The sequence below is a fragment of the Anopheles coustani genome, chromosome 2 (assembly GCF_943734705.1).
Source record: "Anopheles coustani chromosome 2, idAnoCousDA_361_x.2, whole genome shotgun sequence".
Lineage (NCBI taxonomy): Eukaryota > Metazoa > Arthropoda > Insecta > Diptera > Culicidae > Anopheles > Anopheles coustani.
This window is the reverse complement of record NC_071289.1, coordinates 77,500,333-77,515,304: the sequence shown is the minus strand read 5'-3', so window position 1 is coordinate 77,515,304 and position 14,972 is coordinate 77,500,333. Positions and strand designations below refer to the sequence as shown.

General features: G+C 48.3%; 2 protein-coding genes across 2 annotated transcripts in view; one reads left to right on the top strand and one right to left on the bottom strand.

Moving 5' to 3' along the window:
- Positions 1–14,972, top strand: part of LOC131263975 (aspartate--tRNA ligase, cytoplasmic) — a 210,262-nt gene that overhangs the window by 17,007 nt on the left and 178,283 nt on the right. The window lies entirely within an intron of this gene.
- LOC131263969 (protein grainyhead) overlaps positions 1–14,972 on the bottom strand; it is a 133,491-nt gene that overhangs the window by 18,367 nt on the left and 100,152 nt on the right. The window contains exons 7-9 of the mRNA XM_058266257.1: positions 11,066–11,177; positions 9,087–9,181; positions 961–1,017 (exon numbers count right to left, since the gene is read on the bottom strand). Of these exons, the coding sequence (XP_058122240.1) occupies positions 961–1,017; positions 9,087–9,181; positions 11,066–11,177 (264 nt within the window). The remainder of the gene's footprint in view (positions 1–960; positions 1,018–9,086; positions 9,182–11,065; positions 11,178–14,972) is intronic.

Sequence of the window (14,972 nt, the reverse complement as noted above, 5' to 3'; positions counted from 1 at the left end):
GAGTCTTTTACGGTGGCCATTTGCTTTGCGGGGCCCAGTTTTTAAACCACGTAGCCTCCATCCATCGGATCGTTCTCAAATGGCCACAAAAAGGATGCGATTGTTTCACCCGTGCTGTCTTCGGCTGCAGCATCTGTTGGTTCTGCTTCGCGCCGGGATGATGATGATGACAGGCGGTAACTAACTACTCGCTACTCAATCATTCAAACCTGTCAGCGAAAGGCCTAACCGCCTCCCCGCGGCCCGACGAGGCACAAGAAGGGGAGGGGGAGGGGGAGAGAAAAGGAGAACGATGTGGGGTCGTTGGGTGCGTGCGTGCAGCGGACGGTCGGTTTTCGTAAGCCGACAACCTGGTTGGCGATCCTCGAAACGTTCGGTGAAAACTCACCGAGGTCCAGTCACGGCGGTGAAAACGCGTGAAAGTGGTGCACCAACGGCGGCACCCTTCCTCCCACCCGTCGAGGGGGGGAGGAAGTAAGGAGGAAAAGCGCGAGATCACGGCGAGATAAGTGCTCCACTTGGCCCGATCGATCTTGGCGCGATTGGCGATCGCTCGAGCAAGCAACAGCCCGGGAGGAGGTGATCGATCCGCCAAGGGTGTGGCGGGGCCCGGGGGCCATGACTTGGCTAAGTAATCAATTATGAGCATTATGACGGGCCACTGGCAACAGGAATGTGTGCCGGGCCGGAGATGGAAAACCAAGAAAGGGAGGTCCTCTAAAACCAAAGCAGGCCAAACGCGAAGAGTTGGGTAAGTGTTTCTCTTTTCGCTTTCTTTCTAACCTCGACCCCTCGCGGATGATGCGAGTCTTCTTTAAGGATAGCTTTGGTTCATGTTTAAATTGATTTTCATTTTATCTTTGTCACAGTTTTTAAAAATAGTTTTGTTCCATCCATATTAAAAACAGTAAATAGAAACATTATAATTGGAAAATATTGTTCAAGGAGATAAATATTTACCTTCACACCCTTTTGACTGCTGAAATCGGTACTCAGGCACTGCACGGCGACATTGATCTGGAAGAGGGTGAAGAGAAAAGAGAAAACAAAATAGATAAGTAAAATAAATTCACACACAAGCAACGACAAATCACCCCGCGCGATGCACACACGAGCAAGCGAAGGAATAAATGATTGAACATTGCAACAGATCGGAAAAACGCAACGCGATCGTACAAAGTGCACACAATGTAGCGCCAAAGTGGCGATTGGCGATCGTAACGATTAGTGCAAAATGTTGCCCCGGGGCCGGACAGGGTGGGAGCTCTGGAGGGGGCGGGAACAGGTCGGCATAGGCTTAGGTGCGTTCCAATCGCAGGTTGACAAGCCGATGGCATCGCCGTACTTTATCATGCGGACTCGACGATCCCCCCCCCCCCCCCCCCCCCCCCCCCACCCGCCCCCTGGAGAAGGATAGTGTCGCGGAAAGTCGCCATCGGTTTGGTGGTTCGATAGTAAGATTATTTTAATTTATATATTAGTAATCATTCACTCTGGGAAAGGGGATATTGGTGGGAAATGAAAGGGACCTTATTGAGATTAAACACTGTAGAAGATGTTTGCCGTGCAAATTGATAGAAGAGAGGAAGAGTATCTGATTTCGATTAAATAAATCAAAGTAGTTAACCATTCTTCTAGGTGATCTACTGATTGAAACCTAAGGAATAAAAAGTTCAGTCAATGTTTTAAGCTTTTTGAACAAATTTTAAAGCTTTTTAAGAGAAGCTATTTTAACTAGAAAATATTAAATGAGTTGTCAAAACGGTGAGGAATTAAAACAAACAATCATTTTAGTTGCCCTTCAAATCTTTAAAAGCTCTAGTTAAAAGCTAGTAGTTCAAATTATTTTAAGACTGATTCATGTTTGTTAAAATTGTTATTGCTACTTTTCGATTTTGTTCAATGTTTTTCATTTGTTTAGGGCGAAAAATATAGTTGAAACTTCCTCTCCCTGCTTCGACCACCGACGGGAATTGTATCCACGTGTGTACCATTCCGTTTGACACGCGAACGACCGCCTTCCCAGAAACGCTTCACCTGCAACACCATTTGCGAGTGCAAACGCTTCCCGAGGAGCATTCCCAAACCAGTTCCGCCGAGAACCGTTCGGTTTCGGTTCCGGTTTTCCTCCCACGCGCGAAGTGTTTACGATTAGGCGTTGCGCAAAACCCGGCAGTTAATCATTGGCGCAGGTGATTTGTTATGACCGAATGCGCGCACGATGCACGCGTCTTCCGTAAGGGCCGTCCGATTAAGGACCGTCGGAACCATCGCGGGGGGGGAAATCACGGGCCCAACAGGACGATGTCGAGGCACGAGTGTTTGAATGCGGCTGCGAATGTGCCTCGGCGTGGAAGACGACGACGACGATGATGATGATGATGATGAGTGTTATTATTATTGCTTTTATGAAGACCGTTGGCCGCAACAACGATAAATGGCCGTCCGGTGGCTCGGTAAACAGCTCCGGCAACAAGAACGTCATGTCCATGTCGGCAGGCCGAACATTCCAAGCGGCTGAAGATTCCTCCCTGTCCTTCGGTGGCCGAGCCAGTACGTGGTGGCACGGAAAACACCAACCGTCGGTGCAGGTGTCTCGAGTTTGTCTCACCTCTTCTTCTCAACCTCGACTTGACGAGCGAAGGGTTTGTTTTATGCGCGCGCTCGCGTAAGCATTGCTTGCTTGGTAACACCATCCTGGCCATCAGAAACCGACCCGAAAGGCTGAACTCTGCGGTCTAAACGCGGGTCTGTACCTTCTTCTGATGCTGTGGTGGTGATAAAAGTGATCGGCGAGCCTCCATTCGAGCGCGTCGCTTGAATCTGCTTTGCTTATTAAAAGCGTTTAACGATAATTGCGCGACAGCGTGCACCTTACCCTGCTCAAACTTGCCCATCACACGCCGCTTATCGGTCGATCGAAATAATCTAATCAACATCAGTTCACCAGTGAGGAGAGGGAGTCTTAAGAGAAAGGCCTTTTTTTCGTTGAGCTTATCGTCGATCGGGAAAGGGTTTTCCTGCGGTGATTTAGGAGGCGTCTCATTGAGCTGACCTCGTTTAACCGTTGACCAAACAGATTGATCATTTGAAGACAAGTAAATGTTGCGTTCGAGTAAGTGAAAAACATTGCTTTAATGGAATTTGTTCCATTGTATTGTGTGTAAAAATTGGTAATTTATTAACTAACATATCATGTCGTTAATGTTCGAAATAAAATGCTGACCTCAAGCGCCTCACTAATGATGACATCTCATTTAATCCACTAACGAATCGACTCACCGGAGGCAACCGAAAAGGTAACCCCTCGAACATGTGCGCAAAACCCAATAAAAACCCGATGTTGATCGTCATTTCGGGCCGAAATAATCATCCCCAAGAGGCACGAAGGAGAAAACCCCCACCAAAGAAAAGGAAGTGAAACGATAAAAAAAGGGAACCACCTTAATCCTATTACCTAACGCCAACCTCGTTCTTGACTTCTTGTTTAAATTCTTTCCTCATTTTTAATTTGTTTGCCAAAAAATGCTACCGTCGAGGGGGGGGGGGGGGGGTCGGGGGGGGGGGGCACATTCAAAAATGGCTAAATTAAGGGTTGCCTTCTTTAGCTGGATGCAGCGAAAAAAAAACAGATGCGAACACGATAGACCCCCGGTGGGGTTTGATTTTAGGGTGCACCGAAAAACACGGTCGAAGAATGTCGTTCCGAAAAGGACATCGGAGGGAGCGGGTTCCGATCCCTCGCGTGGTCCATAAGTTGCAGTTTTGTTGCGTCCCAAAAAGCGGAGGGTCAATCAAAACAGGTGCCCAAAAGCCCGCAAGCCTACAAAAAAGGCTAACAACGTGAAGCAAGCTGCCGAAGGAAAGGAAATCTTTCTTCCAAAGCAGGAGCATCAAAACGGGCAGTCCCAATCCGGGCGGACATTGGACAAGCAAATTAAATGATTATCGCTTTATTTTCGACACATTTTCTGCTCGAACCGAACGGGTGGAGGGTGACCGTTGGGTAGGAAAATAAGGGAGTTTAAATAACCCTCCAGTTCGCTCGAGGGAGGGATTCTTATACGCGATCGTGCGCGCGCACGCGGTAAGATCCCTAAAACGGACAGAAACCGTTTTTGCCCGAGTTTTATCATCCGTCGTGCGCCATCGTCGAAGTGCACACATTTAAATCGGCATCATCATCATCATCATCATCACCGACCGTTGGGCTTGCCAACGGTAGCGTCGGTTCGAGGTTAATGAGACTTGCAGCACCGGGGGAGACGCAGGGGTGTAGTATTTTATGTTTCCCTGCCTCCTTGTCGCAAGCATCGAGAATGGATATTTTCCGTTGTTTTCCCATTATTTGATCTTTTTTTTCTTCATTCCACAACCCTACTCCTTTCGCTCCGAAACCGAGGAAATGCATCGATTTTGCAAATATTGTTGCCACTTTATTACACTCGGACAGCTTTATTTGCTCGCCTCCGCCCGTCGATCCGAACGTTCCGATTGCGACTTCTGCCGACTTTTCCAACGCGTCCCAACTTGCGTGCGGCGGGAACCACGGACGATGACAATCGCATAAGTCGCCATCGGCGCCACGCCGAGCTCGTCGAGTTGCGGCTACATTTACAGGTTGTTAAATTAAATCCGATGGCAGTGCGTTCTCGGGGTCATTAATTTATTGAAATTTATGCATCACCCAGCGTGAAGACCGGGGGTAAAGGGTGATAAGCACCAAGGGGGTCGAATAAGGTGGAGCCAAAGCAAGGTGTACACGAACCTTGAACACGCGTTCGATCTCGTTTCAATCTTCGCGATCGAAGTGGGCACTTCGAAAGTGAGCGGAAGTCGGACCGAAAACAAACAACTTTGTAAAACCCTACGCGGTAAGAGTGAAGGACGACAAATGTGCATTCGAAATGACCGTTTCCTCGCCTCGGCTCACGGAACGCGGAAGAAGCTGACGGTGGCGCTAATCGAAATATTAATGTGTCCACCTCCCGGAACCGTTGCCGATTCGGAGCGCACAACTTAGCGCTCGAACCGTTAGTTTGTTCGATGCCACGTCGGTCTATTCGATCGGAACGCAATGTAACTCCTAGGCCAAGCGGTGGAGAAAAGCACTCCACGGTGACATCATCCTTCGCAACGGGAACCAACACCGCCGCTTTCCCATGACGCATCGCGACCCGACGAAATTAGTGTGCCACGGCCTACGCGCAAACCTGCCTCGGGCCGCAGGGTAGTAGAGGTAGGGGAAAAAACCCACGCGAAAAATGGAACCTTCCCTCGCTTCCTACTTTACGGTAGCACCACCATTCCGTCGTTCGACCAACACGAGTGACACCTCGTTGGAACACCTTTTTCCTATTTATTTTCCGGCACTTCCCGGCACCTCGGTGGGATGGATCGCAAGCCACACGTGTGTGTGTGTGTGTCAGTTGCCCATTGGCTTGGGGTTGATTTATTTCACCGCGATCGTGGGGACAGTTTTTCCCCCAAGCGTATTGTTGCGTTGGCGCGACCGATCGCCCTTCGGGTCGGTCGAGGGAGTTCGTTGGACTTAGTTGGGTGACGGTTGTTGCCATTGCCATTGCCGAGGACGGACCCAAGAATAGGCGGAACCATTCTGGGTTCGATTAATCATTGGTAAAATTCATTCGCCCGAAGAATATTCACGGGGCGAATCTATTTTGTTGAGTGCTTCGATCGACAATCAATCGAATCTAGGTTCGCTTTTACAACGTTTACAACGAAACGAAACAAACGAACGAAGTAAACCTTTGCCTGAGTAAAAAAATCACTTACAGGCGTTTGCATCTATTTTTATCTCGAAAGCGAATGATTTTGTCTCTAACGCGCTTTATTTTGAAATACCTCATCAACTGTTGTCTCTTAAGCTTCCAAATTTGTCTCTAACGCATCTTGGTTTGTCTAAAGCCGAAAACTAGGGAATAAACAAAGTAAATGTGGTTATGGTGCATTGTAAAACTCCAAGACCAATAAACATTGCTAGTTTTGTATGCTTTAAAGCTATTTTTATGTATTTTAGAATGATTTTCCGTATAATTGAATGATGTGCATGCTTTGTTCGATCAATGTCACTTGACAGCCATTTGATTTTATCGGATGGTAGTAACCGATTTTATCTGTTAACAAAATTGTAAGTTCTAAACCGGGAATCAAATCTATCATCTAGCAAAAATAATAAAATTCTATTGACTTTCCTAAATTTTATAAAAATAACAGAAACACTTGAATCATAACAAATCTGACGTTCGATGAAATATCATGCGACAGAGCACTGACATTCCACTCATCGACGAAACAGTTGTTGAACTCGTATTTCGATGGATTGTAAGCATTGTATACTTTGTTGTCTAGCAGTAAAACAACATTGAACAAGCTACAATGCCACAATGGTTTAGAAGGACCACTTCCGTACCAAAACAGGGCCAGGGCACATATATATGTGTGTGGTGGTAGCGAAATGGTACCAGATCTACCCTTTACAACCACCCCTAGTTTTGATCCTTATTAGCCTCGTCACCGGTTGAGGCCACCGAAGTCCACTGGGCCGATTATGGCGAAGATTAGACACCGCGCCGCGTTCCAACATTGTTTGCAGATCTTGCAGAAGTGGAGCTAAAACATTGGCGGGGCGCAGAAAATAGAAGAAAAAACGACACAAATCATCGCCCATACGAAATGTCAGCGGGAGCTGGCCGGGGTTGCCCTGCGCTTACCGAGGGGGCCACTCGTTAAGTCAAGGTGATTAGCAGCAGCAGACACGGACCGCAGCAGAAGACTAATTGTCTTTTGGCACGATCTTGACGCACCGTCGATCGGACGCACCGCTCGGAGGGAGGAGACGTTCGGCAACAGGGCAACAGTGTAGTTTGCCGCTGGCTGTCGCCTGCCCGGTAATTAATCTTACTCTAGGCATAAACACAACTTCAAACGCACACACACACAACTCCGGGCGATAGCATCGAATGATCTAATTCCATCGCCATTTCCATTACCGACCGGCTAAGCTCTCGGGTCCTGCAAAATCCGGCGTCCAAAAGCAATCGGTTATTGCGCGTACGAACTTTTTAAATTTCAACGCTGTCGATCGTCGTCGGCGTGGGCGTGATCGATCGGCCGGGCTGCAGAAAACCAAGTTTCCGATTGACTCCATCCAGCAGACATGGGGCTTTGTCCTCCGGGACCGTTTCACTTACCGCAGGCGACAACAATGTCCGCCCTCCGCACGAAAGACGTATGCTGTTTGTTGGCGATGTCGCGTACGCATATGCTGGAAGATTTATTCCTCCGGGTGACGAAACGCGCGGCCGAAGGGTGGTGGTGGCGGAAGAATGCAACACGAAAAACTAATCAACGGATCAAACCATTTTTGGCCAATCGGATCGACATCGGGCAGCGAAAAATCAGAACATTCAACGATGGTGGGTGTTCCGCGCGCACGCGTTGACGATTTACGACGTGTATGTGTGTGTGTGTGTGTGTGTGTTTGGGGAGTTTGCTTGGCCTCTCCCTACTTCCACCGGCGATTGTTCGTCATCCGAGAACCGCCGGGTTCCAGGCCGTCTGGCGTGGAGCGATAAGTAAATGCGACGGTCACGACGTTTTTTTTTTGGCCTGGCTCGACGAAAAGCCGCTGATGCCGAAATGACAGAACTCAATTAGAACATTTCGTGGGGTTTGAGATTTGTCACACAACGAAAAAGAAAGAAAAAAGGTCCTACAGTCCTACGCCCGATTCCTTGGGCGCGCATTAACGTGACGAAATTTCGCCCAAAATGGAAAATGTCAATCCATGTCTCGCGGCTTCCGGTGCGAACTTAGGCAAAGCACTTTGACTAATCGAACAAATGACATATTGGATTAGTTTTCTTGGAGGAAGCAAACGCCAAATGACTCATCGTCGGAGAGCTTAATAACAAACTTCAATTCCATTACTCAGGCCCATAAACCGTGGATGGTTTGATTAAAGTTTCATTCTCGCTAATGTAATTCCTGCTCACCGGCGGTTTGCATTGTAAATCATGTACTTCTACACCAGCATCCGGTCAAATGTCATCCCTGATCTTTATGCAAAGTGTAAAATAAACCTGTTCCGTCCGGTAAATTGACCATCGTTTATGAGAAAGCGTAATTTGCGTTTCTCAATTGCGGCGGGGACCATCGTCCAATAATTCACCTTCCATTTAACGCCAGATGAAAGGCTTCGAATCCGGTCGTATCGTAAAGGGTCGCCGAGCATTGGAGAACTTTATGCTCCGCCCGGATCGGGTCATAATGGGGTGGTTTAGGATTTAATAACCTCCGCGAATGATTACTCCTTGTTCGGGTTTGGGTTGTGCGAACCGGGCACGTTTTATTTACAACCGGAGCTCGTGAGCTCGTGCGTCGCGGTGGAAGCGGTAGCGGTATTTTAATTAGCTGCACCGGCCGACCCGGTGAAAAGCCTCGCACCGGTCAGCTGTGGAAAGCTGCGGTGGATAAAAATCGTAAAAAAACGCATCTCTCCACCAAATCGTCGTCATAAATATTGCAATGAAATAATGTTATTATTTTTACTTCTATGATTTATCATTTCCATTACGCCAATCGCATGGTTTCCGCTGGAGCTCCTTCAAATCGTGCCACCAGAGGATAAGAAAAGGTAGATGAGAGACGGAGGCGAAAAGCATTGCCGGGCACGAAATGTACGAACCTTCGGCGTCGCCATTTTTCGAAGGGCCACCAAGGAACCCTTCTATCGAGTCGCAGGAAATGAGATTATTTTAATTTATGTACACTTAATGGTGTGTGTTTGTGCCTTCCTGCCCTCTTCTGCGTCGTCTTCGGCGAGGATCGTCTGCTGTCTGCTGTATTTTCGTATCGCCTTTTTCCACGCACGTTTCCTTCGATGTCTCAACTGCTCGTGTTTTTCTTTTTCGATGAAAAATGCATTTTCGGTTCGTCGTTCATATCGCATCCACCAGGGGGGGACAATGCAAGTGACGTGGCGTTCGTCTCGTGGGAATTACAGAAGCAAGTTGGAAGCCACCACGATGGTGCAAGAGGTTGACAAACTGTCGCGGACTTACCTTGGCGGAACTCTCCAGCGGATTCCAGTAGACAGCGATCGCGTTGTGCGATACCTCCTCGATGCAGCCGGCCAAACCGACAGAGTTTTTCGTATCTGCAACGATGGGTGCAAAAGAGATGGGGAAGGAAGGTGGTTAAAAAAAAATGATCCGATAATGACAGGCAGCCCCTTAAGGGCCAGCAGCTACTAAAGATGTTGGACGGTTGGTTAGAAACCACACTCGCAGCCTCCTAATTATCTGATCGATCAAACGTTGGAAAGTCCAAAGGCTACTAAGATCCTTGCCGGAGATGGGACGTCAGGTTCATCAAAACACGGAATCGAATGTTTCTGTGGGGGTCAGTGGCCGAGCGTTGGTTGCGAGAATCCTGCCACCCCGATCGATAGCAATTATATCCCGAAGTTACAACCCGATCCCTAGATAGCTATCTTCCCACCAGAAACGCCTGAGTGATTGCAATTGGCGAACGATGCGATTTGTCGCATTCGGAACAAGGTACAAATTGAGTTTCACCTCCGCAAGCGATGACAGTTGAACACTAACCATCCATCGACGGTAGGTGACGACGTGGTTGGCAACATTGTTGAGCAAGCAGGAACACCCCGGGAAGGTTGTTCGATCTGCTGGAAGACAGGTGCTTAGTCGCGATTAAGCGAATTAACCATAATTGCGCTCGGGACATCCAGAAAAGACATCAGCATATTCGTGGATCGAAGACTAAGCCGTTGGGAGCCTGGGAGGCGGATAATCCTCGCACGCGGTAACGGGTAACGGTTCTGAACGGAGGTGTAACGCCGGCGTAAGACGAGCAGGACTGGTTAATGTTGATTGCCCAACGAGGAACAGAATCGTTTGCAGCAAATTACAATCGATAAAATTAAGTTTAATTGTTACGATGCAAACAAACCAGCGATAGGCTGGTGGCGGGCAGGTGGAAGTTTGATGGTGTTACGCGCCTAACGCGCCACCAGAGTCATGTCCTCATCATCATTAGTGTCATCGGGCGCATCGTCGTCCTTCCGCCGAGTTTTTTTAATTCTAATGGCCCATCAGCCAGTCCAGAGGCGTTACTGGTTTCGAGAACCGGCACGCACAACCCCGCCGGGAGTGTCCCAGCGGGAACGCTGTCCGGTGCAATTAGCAACTGGAGTTGTTCTGACGATCGGTAATGTCTTCTGGCGGGGGATTCAAATTTACCGTGCGGAAGGATCAAGATTAAGAGATGTGCCTTTTTGATTTCCTCCAGCCCATTGCCCAAGCGCACGAGGGAGTACACGGGGAGGGAGCCGATCCATCAGATAGGCCGTCCGTCAGCTCGATCCGTACCGTTCCACGAGTAAACGCCGGGTAAACCAGTTCCTCTGGGGTTGCGATCAAAACTGGCCATACATCAGCGGCCAATAATCGCCAGCAATAAGCAATAAATATAATTAAATAATTGTCCGTTTAGTTGTCGCTGCGCGCCCAACGCTCGTTGGAAGGACTCTCTCCTGCCCACCACATCTCCTCACCACCTCCCTGCCTGCCCGGTCTTGTGCGTGGCCGAAGCCCCCGGGAGCTTGTTTTGCATAAAATTATGATTTACTGGAAATTGGTCTCCGGCGAGTTCGAGAGTTCAATGATAATCGATAAATAAAGCACGGTAATTGGATTCCACGGTCCCGGCAGTCCCGGGGTCCATCCTTTCCATCCTCGCGCTCGAAGCGGGATGCTTTATGCCATTGGATGCTTTCCCTCGTGCTGTGGTGATTCCAGCGAGTTGAAAATATGGCTTAAAATAACCGGCAAGCGGTTCGATATCATCGCCACACGCTTGCGATTACCACGTTTGTGATCATTATTATCGTCATTATCTTCACGCGAGATGGCGCGGGGGTAATAATTTCTCCACAGAACACACCACATATTAGTACTAGTCCCCGCTTCGGGAGTACGATCTCGGAAGGAAGGTCCTGCTACCGCTTCTTGATACTTACCGGCGTCTAGTATTCTCTGCTTCACCGAGTGCTGCCGACTGTGCCAGAACTGCCAGGCCTTAATTTCATCCTCCGGGCTTTTCTCCTCGCGGAACAGCAGCATAATGACGCTCTGGGAGGGGGATAGAACAAGGAGAGCAAACAAATAGGTTAATATAGATACGATTTTATTTTGTTTAAGCTTAACAGAAACGTAGATTATTTAATACCCAAAGAGTTGGACTGTTTTTCCTCGGGCAAAGAGCTTCGTCGAAGCGCAAGGAAATGGACACAAACTAATGAAAATGTCATCGATATTTTTATCGTGCGGGTTCAATTAGAAAGGCTTTTCCTACTCGTCGGAAAGTATCGAACGATGAATTTCTGCAATTTATTTGTCTAGAGAAATCTCTTGATGTTACCGCAAAGAAGTTACAATGTTGTCCATAAAGATTAATTTTCTACTATCTTGGAACAAACATTTTCCCAGCAGAAAACCATTTCCCATATTTTCAACTTGATCCAGTTTGAGGATGTGAATGTGTAGATTGAAGAAGAAATAACAAATCTCTTTTTTCAAGCCAAACATTTCGCTCCCAATTTGTTCCTCTTGTGTTGTGCCCGCGGGTAGCGAACATATGTCAGCGGAAGATTGATTGAGCATCTCCTGGAAGCCTCAGGAAGGCGCGGAAGTAGCGAACACATTCATCGGAAGAAACGTAAAAGGTTAAGCGAATCTCAACTTCCTGTGGCCCTTTCGATATGTTTTTCTTTCTTCGTGTTCAGGGATCCTTTAGCGATGGATGACAAATTAAGTTCCCGAGAGTCACATCAAAGATTGCGCGAGAAAGAGGCTGCATGTTTCGATACAAGGGTTTTTTCCCTTATGCCATCCCGTTCGGGACAAGCTTTAATTTAAATATTTGCTCAAAGATTAATCATGATACTAATTCCTCATCCCGTGCGCGTACCTTCGCGCTCTCTTCCGTCTTCCTAACCCGAGAAGAGAAAAGATAACGATCGCATCGTTACTGCTGTTCGAATCAAAAGGGGATAGGAAAATAAAATGTGGAGAAAAAAAACACTCCCCGTACATAATGCACCAACCAGGAACGGGTGGAATGCATTTGACCGGAAAAATCGTACGCCGAAAATTTCACACACCACTGGCTGCGTGTCAAGCGCGATCACGGTTCAGGACCGCGAGCAAGCAAGCGCAAGCAGTTGATTGCGATAACGATCGGATAAAAATCTTCTCATAGGCGCAGCTGACGCCGTGCATTCGGCCGTCGCTAGGAAATGCGCGAGAAATGCGTGTGTGTCCCAAACACCGAGCGACGCGTGACCGTCGGACAACAATAGTACACAGCGCAAGCAAGCGCAGAAATAGAAATAGAAATAGCAAAAGATAGGGAACCACACAAACAAACATGAAACGAAAAAAAAGAAAGAGAAACAAACAACACATTCCGAAGGAACCACGTGAACTGTCCGTCGCGCAAACACGCTGACACACGGGCTACGGAGCAACGGCGCAAAGGGTTTGGAAAATTGAAACATGTCCAGATTTTTGCACGGGAAGGAAAGATCCGCGCACAAGAAAGTCAAGCTTCCCAAGTCCGTGGGATGACCAACCGCGTCAAGGCTGGGATGCGAAACAAGCGAGAAAACGGTAACCCCAACCCGGAGTGGAGACCGAGGGGGGAGAGCGACTTCGACGATGACGCGGTGAAGCCGACGAGAAAATAATTATTATAAATAAGTAAACTGACTAATAGTTAAAAGATATAGATACATTACAAACAAGGCATTTTTCGATATAAATCTTAATTAAAATTGCACTATGTTTTCTATGCGTTTACAGTTACAGAGGTGGAGCTGCATGGGATGGGCGCGCAGTTTTTCCTCCCCCCTTTTTCCCGCCCCGCCCTGTCCAGCCCAGGGAAGCTGCCTTTTCTGTACGCAGTCTGCCCATGTGTCTGCTTTTCTCGCCCGTCGTCCCGTCGACGTGACGTTGTTTTATGCCCTGCCTGATGCTCTTGCGGTTGTCCGGTATCTTCTTCTTCTTCAGTTTTCCTCCCCGGGTCGTTGCTAGTGCGCAAAGTGTCCCGTGTGTGTGTGTGAGTGTTTGTGTCTCTTCATTGCGGATGTGCACCTTACTTTTATTTTTTTCTTCTCAAGACATCTCAAGTTTTCCTATCGCGCGCTTTCCAATACGTTTTTTCTTCTCTATTTTTTCGTTCACTATCTCTCTCTCTCTCGCTTCGTCTTTCCATTTTCTTTCGGTACATTACATCGGACGCCGTCCTCCGGTGAGTACGATATGTGTCCCGTGCCGGACACCTTCCTTTCCTTCCCAGCGTTGGGCGTCTGACGGAACGGGTGAGGGGGTTCGGGGGGTTTGAAAAATGTTTCTCTGGTAATATTTTTATGTTTTATTAGCGTCCTGACAAAAAGGTGAAAAAAACTTGTCCCATCGCACAGTTGACCATAGTCATGGATGGGGTAGGTAAAGGGGATGAAAACGAAGGGGGGGGGGGGGGGGAGTGAAGGGAGGGGTCTCCGGGTGGACCGAGAAGGATTGTAGCCAATTAATAACGAACCGAATGGAACGAAACAAATCAAATCAAAATCCGCCCGGGAAAGTGTGTCTTCGACCGTCCGTCCACGTGTGCGTGTGTGTGTGTGTGTGTGGATTGCCGTTGTGTAGGGTATCATGGGTCCATGGGGTATCATTGCGGAGGAATTTGCGTTTCTCTTCGATTGGTTGTGGCTTCTTTTTTTTTTTTTGTTCATGTGAATTTCCCACTTCACACAGCGACATTTGTCGTTTTCTGCTGGAAACGCTGTCTTCTGCCAGAAATATATGGTGGTCATTTGAATTCTTGCCTCCCTTACCCTACTCCCCGATGCGGTGCACCAATCGTACCAAGATTTGCACCTCATTAGCCGAGAGAAGGACGACCGTGGGCCGAAGCGATTCTGTGGCGCGTTCCGTTTGACTAATGGAAGGTGAAATTTGTTCTTCTCATCCCAATGCTCGGCAAAAAGTGACCCATCGAGCCGGTGGGCAAAGTATTTAGCGCAGTTATTTTAGCCCGCACCGTTCGTCTGTTAACACACAAGACGTTTCCTACTAGACATTTGTTTTTAAAATAAAAAGATCATTATGAGGGAAGGAAACGCATTTCCACGAAGTTGAACCGCGCTTGACATTAATAGGTGTATCTTTGACGCGCGTCTCGTGTTTCGTGCGTTGGATTGTACGGTTGCAAAAAGAATCGGCGAGAAAGGCCCATCTTATGTCACGCCCAACTCCGCCCTATTGCAATTCCGATCGGAAGATGCTCCGTCGAAGCTGCAGACGAAGAAATTGTTATTTGCGAAGCCCGTTTGAGTGTGTGAGCGGAAAGGGATCGAAACAAATCGAGCCGCCCTCGGAACGTCGTCCGATCGGTTGGTCATCACACGCGGGAGGGCGGGAAAAACCGGAAAAACCTGGACCACGCCGGCACAACCTTTCCGGTGCACGCCCGGTTTCGGTTCGGCTGCAGCGAGTTCCATTTTTGCTCGGTAATTAAAAGCAACCCGATCACGGTGGACGGTGCGAGGGGGTGTGTGCTGGCTGCGGGAGGGGGAGCAGTTGGCGTGAATTAAGTGATACAACAACGGGCTCAACGGTTTCAGCAGCGCAACGGTAATGAGCGGTGATTGCGAGAAAACGCGCTACCGCTTCTGCAAGGATGGTGTGAGCTGATTTTTTGTTTGTCACTTCGGTTTCGCGTCTCCCGCGTTCCCGAGTTCCTTCGACCATTTCCACCAGTTAATGAGAGCATCCCGGATCGTTTGCTTTATCGGCGTGCGGAAAAAATCAAACATATGCTCCACCCCTATTTCGCTGACTTATTTTTCCCTTTTACTCGACGAC